Consider the following 9,604-nt stretch of genomic DNA (forward strand, 5'->3'; position numbering starts at 1 on the left):
AAAGTGTAATTACGCCAACACTTTTATCCGTTTTAAGCATTTCGTTTTCGCACGAACAACAATTAAAGCAGCTCGTTGAGCTTAACGACGTTCGTATTTTTTTTCGAAGCCAAAACTTCGGCTATAAGTAGAATGAAGAGGCACTTCGAAAAACAACAAAGCTGTTCGCAGTCGATAGCAACGAGCGACAACATCTCTGCGAGTCTGGCATCAAGGTAAACAGTTTTTTTACATTTTCATTTGTTAGTGCCACTTTTGCGTACATTATGTATTCAAAAATTTGTTGCTGACGCTAGATTTTTCGTTTTCAATGAACAACAGTTGCAACCTCTAGCCGTTTGCTAAAACAGCTTGCTAGGACAACCAAATCAATCATATGTTGTGAAAATTTCTTTTTGTTCAACTGACTAAGGAAGATCGAGCGAACGCTTTTTTTTTTATAACTTGTTTGTATCATATTGCTATTAAGAAAACAGCGTTGTGTATACTAAACGTGACATAATTGGCAATTATCCGTAACTAAAAATAAGATAGAAATTACAAACTTGATACCATATTTTAATTACTCTAACAAAACTAGACGTCATCGCGTGAGAAAATAAATGTTCATAACACATAACCTATTTTTTTGTTTTTTTTTTCTTCTCTTTTTTCCTTTTAATCTCTTTTCTTTCGTCCAAAAAGCGTTTTGATTTTTGCCTCGCCACAAGCGATGAAATCGATAAAAAAACCTGCTCGGACATTCTCAATTCTCAACAACAAAAGCAATCAAAGTTCAAGCTCTCGAGCACGTGCGCCAACAGGTTGATGAAACCGTTCAAATATGCTCGATCGCTAGAATTTAAAAAAAAAAACAAACCCAGAAACAAACCGAAATAAAAAAAACAAAAACAAAAATGGACATCTTTAGAACGCTTAAATTTTATAAAATATTTTCCTCTGCGTTTTTAACCAGCTAAACTGTCGTAAAGTTTTTTCGGTGCAGCTCATTTAAAAAACTTAGTTTTCAACTTTTAAACGTTTTAGACTTCTCGTTTAAGGCAGTCGAAAGAAATGAGTCGACTTGCTCTCTCTCTCTCCCTTTTCGGTTTTGTTTTTGTTTATTTGTTTTTGTTTTTTCTTCGTTTGCCTTCGTTTGCCTTTGTTTGCTTTTGGAAAAGTTGTCGCCATGCGAGACTTAGTTTTTTTTTTTTTTTGCTCAAATTGAGCACAAGTGAGTTTCTAGTCTTGAAAGTGTGCAAAGTGTGGGCCAATCTGGTGGCTGGAGTGATGACACGTGAATGCTGGAAATTCCAGACTTTGAGCGGATTCAGCGTACATAGAAAGAAAATGTAGCATTCACGTGGGTCTCTCCTAAGCGTGCCATTGGTCGGTCTGCTGTCCTTAAGTACCCCCCTCCCCCCCCCTCAACGTCACGTTTGCTCAACTTTCTCGGTCTTTGGCGCCCAGAGAAAGCTTGAGGAAGGATAAAAAATGGCGAGGTTTCGGTACTGCGTTTTCTGTTATTCTTATTTGTTTTTGTTTGTTTGCTTGTTTGTTTGTTTGTTTGTTTGTTAATTTTTTTAATTTTTTTTTTTTTTTTGTTTGTTTCGTTCGTTTGTTTGTTTGTTTGTTTCGTTTGCTTCGTTTGTTTTGTGATGTTTTGTTTTCCCTTCTTGATGGCACAAAACAGAAGCAAACAAGACTTTCGGTTATATTCGGTTATATTCGGTTCAATAAAAGTTTGTTGGTTTCTGCACAACAACAACAACAACAACAACAACAACAACAAAAGTCCCTCTGTCCTTCAAAAGCAGTTTCTCCTCTGTCCTAAAGAAGAGCCTCTTTGTAATCGATCTTGTCTGAATGCAGCTCTCCTTTTGCCTACAGGTTTTTATTCCAACCCTTTTGTTGTTGTTAGTGCCATGTTGTTGTTATTGTTATACTCTGTAAAAGCAGTTGTTGCTGTTGTACTTGTTTGTTGTTTCTAAAGACACTGTTGTTGCTGCTGTTAGCGCTGTTAGTAATCACCCACTTGGCTTGTATTTTTGTTTCTTGTTTTTGTTTTTTGTTTTATTTATAAACACTCTCTGAGTAAGTGATGCTGTTGCTGTTGTTGTTGTTACAGTTGCAATGAGTGTTTGTTAATGTTCCCCCACTTGGCTTGTTTATAATCTATTTTATTTTATCAACACTCTCTGAGTCAGTGATGGTGTTGCTGTTGCTGTTGTCGTTATTATGCTTGCAATGGGAGTTGTTACTGTTCACCCACTTTGCTTGTTTTGTTTTTATTTCTTTATTTTATCAACACCCTTTGAGCCAGTGATGCTGTTGCTGTTGTTGTTGTTATAGTTGCAATGAGTGTTGTTAATGTTCACCCACTTTGCTTGTGTTTTTGTTTTTGTTTATCAACACCCTTTGTGTCAGTGATGCTGTTGCTGTTGTTCTTATTACAGTTGCAATGAGTGTTTGTTAATGTTCACCAACTTGGCTTGTTTATAATCTATTTTGTTTTATCAACACTCTCTGAGTCAGTGATGCTGATGCTGTTGTTGTTACTGTGCTTGCAATAAGTGTTGTTAATGTTCACCCACTTTGCTTGTTTTGTTTGTGCTTTTGTTTTTGTTTATCAACACCCTTTGAGTCACTGATGCTGTTGCTGTTGGTGTTATTATAGTTGCAATGAGTGTTAATGTTCACCCACTTTGCTTGCTTTATTTGTTTGTTGCTTTTTTTTTTATCAACACCCTGCGAGTTAGTGATGCTGTTGCTGCTTTTGTCATTTTACTTGTATTTATAGTTGTTACTGTTCAGCCACTTTGCTTGTTTTTTAATCTGTTTTATTTTATCACCACACTCTGAGTCAGTGATGATGTTGCTGATGCTGTTGTTGTTATTTTACTTGCAATGATAGCTGTTACTGTTCAGCCACTTTGCTTGTTTTGTTTGTTTGTTTGTTTGTTTTTTTTATCAATATCCTCTGAGTAAGTGATGCTGTTGCTGTTGTTGTTGTTATAGTTGCAATGAGTGTTTGTTAATGTTCCCCCACTTGGCTTGTACTTCTGTTTTCTGTTTTGTTTTGTTTTTGTTCTTTTTTGTTGTTTTTGTTCTCAACACTCTCTGAGTAAGTGATGCTGTTGCTGTAGTCGTTGTTATAGTTGCAATGAGTGTTTGTTAATGTTCACAAACTTGGCATGTTTATAATCTATTTTATTTTATCAACACTCTCTGAGTCAGTGATGCTGATGCTGTTGTTGTTATTATGCTTGCAATAAGTGTTGTTAATGTTCACCCACTCTGCTTGTTTTGTTTGTGCCTTTGTTTTTGTTTATCAACACCCTTTGAGTCACTGATGCTGTTGCTGTTGGTGTTATTATAGTTGCAATGAGTGTTAATGTTCACCCACTTTGCTTGCTTTGTTTGTTTGTTGCTTTTTTTTTTATCAACACCCTGCGAGTTAGTGATGCTGTTGCTGCTTTTGTCATTTTACTTGTATTTATAGTTGTTACTGTTTAGCCACTTTGCTTGTTTTTTAATCTGTTTTATTTTATCACCACTCTCTGAATCAGTGATGATGTTGCTGATGCTGTTGTTGTTATTTTACTTGCAATGATAGCTGTTACTGTTCAGCCACTTTGCTTGTTTTTTTTTGTTTTTGTTTTGTTTGTTTGTTTGTTTGTTTTTTTATATATCCTCTGAGTTAGTGATGCTGTTGCTGATGCTGTTGTTGTTATTATGCTTTCAATGAGAGCTGTTACTGTTCACCCACTTTGTTTGTTTATAATCTGTTTTATTTTATCAACACTCTCTGAGTCAGTGATGCTGATGCTGATGCTGTTGTTGTTATTATGCTTGCAGTGAGAGTTGTTACTGTTCACCCACTTTGCTTGCTTATTGTCTATTTTATTTTGTCAACACTCTCTGAGTCAGTGATGCTGATGCTGTTGTTGTTATTATGCTTGCAATGAGAGTTGTTACTGTTCACCCAATTTGCTTGTTTTGTTTTTTTATTTGTTTTTTTGTTTGTTTTTGTTTTGCTTGTTTTTTTTATCAATACCCTCTGAGTCAGTGATGCTGTTGCTGTTGTTGTTGTTGTTATAGTTGCAATGAGTGTTTGTTAATGTTCCCCCACTTGGCTTGTACTTTTGTTTTCTTTTTTGTTATGTCAACACTCTCTGAGTCAGTGATGCTGATGCTGTTGTTATTATGCTTGCAATGAGAGTTGTTACTGTTGTAGTTATGTCTGTCATTTGTCCTTGTTAGCAAGTTCTATTTGCCCTCTCTTGCCTTTTTTCAACACAGTTTCTTTCTTTGAGTCATATGGTTGCGAGATCCTCTCAAACTCCATCTCTTTATTTATTTGTTTCTTTTTTTTTTTTTTTTTTTCTCACTCTCCTTCTCATAATAGCAATCACTGCTGCCACCATGCATGTAATGCTAGTTGCTCTCATTCTTTTTCATTTGCTAGTGGAAACTTTGTTTCTTCTTGTTGCTCTCTTTTCTTTCTTTTTTCTCTTTTGCAGAGGATTCGAAAAAACACAGCTCTTCCCTGCAGTTGTAAACATTCCAGGATTCCAGGATGCAGGCAGAAGAAAAACACTCTCACTAACTGTCTTCTTTTTTTTAGCATAAACCGTTGCAAACAAACACCTGAACATGTCTTCTTCACAAGAAAACAACACTGTTGTTGCCCCTTCTCCGAACTCTAAAGCGAAAAAGAAGAAAAGAAGGCAGTCACAAGAACAGAGAGACTTAAAGCTCAAAAACAAAGTCAGGGCCGCATTAGTTGCAGCGTGTGGCTCCGTAAACAGGGTTGTACCTTTCTATGGTACCAAGAAGAGGTACGCTGTTAGCTGTCCGATGCCTTTGTGCAAACATTCCTCCACAAGCATTAAAAGACACTTGACTAAAAAAGATCATTCTTGGACTTTGGATGAAGCTTCCATCTTTTACTCTGCAATGGTCAGGAAGTTTCAGCATGCTCGTCTCGAACGCAAGTCCGGCTGTCCAAAACCTTACCCCTGTTTGCAATGTTGGAAGTATTACGACCGACTGGACATACACTTGAAAGAGACTCATTTCTACGATTCCAAGACGATCAAACAAAAGATTGCAGAGGCAAAGCGATACGACAACGACAAGCTCTATGTCCCTCAATTTATTCGACCTGCCTTCTTTGGTATTAAGCCAGTAGCTGAACAAGCGTCTGCATCAGGCTCTGCATCCTCTGCTCCTGGGCCTTCCTCCTCTTTTTCTTCTCCGGTTCTTTCCTCTGATCCTCTTTTAAGCTTGCCCTCATCAGTTGCTGGTTCGTCCGAGGCTCCTTCTGCAAACCACTGCACCTCTGTAGAAAACAAAGAGCTGAACACCGAATCCGTCCTAGACTCTGATTTTAATTCCTTAAAGCACTTGGTTTCCAACTCCTCCGTCTTGACAGAAGATAAGAGACTCTTGTTTCAGCTGGACAAAGATGCTTTTCACTTTTATTACCAGTCAGCAGATGAGCTCTTCAGAGATTTTGAAAAGTGGCTTGTGGTAGCCAACAACAACACTTTGTCACAAGCAAAGATCTACAAAAATGCAGTTGTTGAAATATTGACATGTTGTGACAGCACGCTGACGCTGCACCCGAACGCTCTCACCAATTCCAACGTTTTGGAGGATAGATACTTTTCCATGCACTTTAAAAACATTCAGCTCAATTCCAAGCTGAGTGAACTTGACCAAACAAAAGCCATGTCTTGTCACACGTTGTACAACCGCCTTGTCTACCTTTGTCTCCTGTTTCGTTTCAGTGAAGCCAGGAATGTCTATTTCGGACTTTCTCATGAGGCCATCCGACGTTTGCGCTGCAAGGTGGAGGAGTTACAAACAGTGCTGAGGCCCTTTCGTTCTTTGAGGAGGAGCCTTGTGAAAAGCAAAAAATGCATCAACATCATCAATGTCAGTTTGCTGAACGAATATGGCAAGTCTGCATACGTAAGACAGTTAGTGGAATCGATTAGAAAGCCGTCTCTTACACCGACTAGAGACAATGCTGTGTCTCTACGAAACCATCTTCTGCTCTCTGTCACTGTAATTAACAGTTTAAGAAAATCTAACATTGCTCTTTTAAACATTAGAGACTACATGGCTGCTGAGAAGAGTGAGTGTGGATATTGCATTGTGCAAGAGCGCTACAAAACAGCATACAAGTACGGAGCCAAAAACATTCTAGTGCCGAACGACTTGAAAGTGTTGATCGATATTTATTTGCTGAGATACAGAGACCTTCTTGTCAACGACTCTCACTACATGGCTGCAGACACCAAGACTGTTTTGGAGTTGAGCGACTGCTACAGGCCCCTTTTTCCATCGATGAGACCCAACAAAGACGAATGTGTGACACTCGGTGCAACTAGAGTGCCTGTTTACCAGATGGGTTCCTCTGCTATCTCCTCTTGCCTGACGTCCTGCTTCAGAAAAAGCCAAGTAAACATTCCCATGAAGCGTCTTACTCCCACTTGCATTCGCGGTTCGATAGCCACTTACTTTGCCAACAACAGCAAAGAAGATCGCGAGCGGTTCGCTACACTCTACATGAAGCACAGCAGGAACACAATGGATAGCTTTTATGTGTCCCAGTGGAACGCTGCAGAGGAGTTGCGCTTTGCCCTGGGCATCGGACAGTCCTTCGGAGTCATAGAGTCTTTGACTGTTGAAAAGTCTGAGAGACCACCAAAGAAGGAGAAGGATGTGATGGACTGGCTCCAAACTAATGCAGAGGAGTACGGTTTTCATGAGGTTGAGGACATCTTTGAGGAAGATTTAGACTCCGGTTCTGACTCTGAAGAATGTGCTGCTACTTTCAGCTGTACCACAGTGGTTCCGTTTTCTCCAGCTGTAGAAAACAATGTTCCTTTAGAGGATAGCAACGACCATGCCGTAGATTTCTTGTGTGAACCTACCTCAACTCCTGTTTCGTCTGTTCCATCTGAACAAACAATCGCTGGTCCAGTTCTTGAACTATCCCCTGCTCTTGCACAACTAGTTCCTAACGAACAAGCTGTTTGTATGGATGTAGATCAGACTCTAGCTGTTCCTGTTGGCACAGCTTGTTCTCCTCTTGCATTAACATTATTTCCTGATGAACCCGATTTTATTGAACACCATGCAAATCTTTCTCCAGTTTACTTTAATGAGCAAGTGGTTGCCAAACCTGTTTCTGCTTCTCCTTCTCAGCAAGTCGCTTTCTGTCCTTCAAAAGAGGTCTTTTCTGTTCCTCTGACTCCTAGCCTTGTTGCTTTTCAGCAAACATTGGCCAAACCCAGTTTGTTTCTTTCATCTGATCCAGTTTCAGCTGTTCCTGTCCAACAGGCTGGTACTGTTCTTGCAAAGCAGCTCTCACCTTATGCTGTTCAATCTGTTGGTAGCCTATTTAGCCAAAGTCTTGCCTCTACATCCAGAGGTAAATTCTTTTTGATTTTTGATTTTTGATTTTTATGCAAATCTCAACACGCTTTCAAAAAATGAAAATGCCCAAATCAACTCCTTGCCCTATTGTTATTGTTAGAGCTGTAAAAAAAACAAAACAAAACAAAAAAACAACACAGAAGTGTGTATGTATTTGTTGCAGGACTAATTCTGTGATTGCTTAAATGTTTATACAAGTGAATGATACTAAAACTGATTATGTTTTAGAAGTAAAAGATCCAAGAAGAAAAAAAATCAAGTTGGAAATGCCATCTTTCACTCAAGAACTCATCGGTAATGTAAAACCTAATTTATACAAAGATATATAAACACAAACCTCTTCTTGCACAATTTCAGATGGTTAACTGTTAACAAAAACTAGCCATCATTGCTAAGTGCACTTTTAGAAAGTTGTGTCTACCCGATTTCTAATGATGAAGTTAGAAACATCACCGTTAGAAATCATGCACAGCTTGTTATCATCTCTAACACTTAGAAACTGTTGATGGTTTTTATGAATTAGAAAAATGAACATGGTTTTATTTTATTTCAGGATCAACTCAGCCAAGAACAAAGGAAAACAAAGCAGAAGTTAGCCAATGCCATTTAGGTAATCTTTCAAAAACCAGTTATTGCTATCAGTGCAAACAATAAGGTCAACAAAAAAAAAATAAATAAAAAAACAGAATAAATCTTGTCTTACTTCAGAACCAAATGAATATTTGATTTAATCACTTTGTGTTATGACTTGAGTTTGTAAAATTTTAAATGAAATAGTTGAAGAGCTGAATGCTTGCCCTGGCCACAACGAATGGTTCAACACCAGAAGTTTTCCACGATGTGCAGCTTTGGTGTTGGCATACATCTTGCAAGACGTGTTTACAGATGTAAGCTCAAGTTGCTCGTACAAAGATTACCTTGGCATCTTGGCAAATCATAGCAGTGACAAGCTCATTCATGTCTTGCAAAAGTACTCCTACCAAAGCCATATTAAAGACAAAATTAAAAACATGAAGCTAAAAATTCAAAAAGAGGGTAGTTTAGAAAAGTTTGTTCAATATGGCAATATCGTGAAACCATTTATGTAGTTTAGATAAGTTTGTTCAGTTTGGCAATAAAGATGGGCCTTTTGTGTAGTTTGTTTTATCTATGCTTTTGCAAATATTTTTATCTGTTTCGCTAAAGACATAATAAACAAGAAGTTCTGTTAAACTGTTCTCACATTTCTTATTTAAAGATAGTTCAAACTTTTTTTTATCTTTAAAAAAAAAAAAAAGAAGTCGTTTTGTTATTCTGTGAAAACTTTTAATAGAGTTGCATTTAGAATTACTTCTGATGTTTTTAAGAGTTTGTTAAAAAGCAAAATAATATTTCCTGTGATGTTAAACTGCATAAGTGAAATTTAAAAAAGGAAAACTGCTCCAACCATTTTTCGGAAAAAGAAATCAAAAAGTTCCTTATTTTAAAAGATCTAGACATCCATTTCTTCTTCAGCAAAATAGCGAGGCTTTTTTATGAACTCTTACTCTCTATTTTTTCATATATTTACACAAAGGATTTTATTTAGTTCAATGTAAACATACATAGAAGTATATTATGTTTTTTTTTTTTTTTTTTGTTTTTATGCAGTCTAACTTTTGTTTCACTTCTATTTTATTTTACGTTTATCTTGTATTTTATCATGCCTTATTGGTTTTTGCGTTTTGTGATGTCAAGCTGCGTAAGCTAAGCTTAAAAGGGGAAAACTACGCTAACTTTTCTTTGAAAAAATATTCAAGAAGTACCTTAAACGAAAGAGAAAGCACACGAATCTTGCCATCCAATTCTTCTTCTGCAAAGTAGCGAGGCTTTTTATGTACTTTTGCTCTCTAATTTATCTCTATTTACGCAAAGGGTTTTATTTCAATGTAAACACGTATAAAAGAATACTTTGTTAAAAATAATGTTAAAGGAGTTGCGTAAAAAAAAACGTCTGAATAAAGTTTCTTTACAAAAAAAACAACTAAGAAACAAGCGCGCCTAAGAAAAACCAGATCGCGATTCACTAAGTCAAAAAACGAAAGAAACAAAGTTTAAAAGGTCTTTCTAGACAACAAATTCTATTTTTGGCAATGCAGTTTTTGTATTTATGCAACCTAACTTTTGTTTGACTTCAATTTTATTTTACGTTTAC

General features: G+C 37.0%; 1 protein-coding gene across 2 annotated transcripts; it reads left to right on the top strand.

Annotated features, from left to right (window-relative positions):
- The first annotated feature begins 1,414 nt into the window (after positions 1-1,414).
- On the top strand, positions 1,415-8,567 carry LOC149876043 (uncharacterized). 2 transcript variants are annotated; one of them, XM_090075827.1, is made up of 5 exons: positions 1,415-1,487; positions 4,607-7,426; positions 7,660-7,725; positions 7,985-8,041; positions 8,209-8,567. In XM_090075827.1, exons 2-5 carry the CDS (start codon positions 4,636-4,638, stop codon positions 8,517-8,519), a joined length of 3,225 nt encoding a protein of 1,074 aa, XP_089931953.1. In that variant the 5' UTR covers positions 1,415-1,487; positions 4,607-4,635; the 3' UTR covers positions 8,520-8,567. The 2 variants fall into 2 exon arrangements, with proteins under 2 accessions (XP_089931953.1, XP_089931954.1); XM_090075828.1 differs by having other exon boundaries at positions 1,438-7,426.
- Positions 8,568-9,604: the final 1,037 nt, after the last annotated feature.

This window comes from Hydra viridissima, unplaced genomic scaffold, assembly GCF_058129835.1.
Source record: "Hydra viridissima isolate aposymbiotic clone 2 unplaced genomic scaffold, HvirCarnegie_v1 scaffold_51, whole genome shotgun sequence".
In the NCBI taxonomy this organism is placed as follows: Eukaryota; Metazoa; Cnidaria; class Hydrozoa; order Anthoathecata; family Hydridae; genus Hydra; species Hydra viridissima.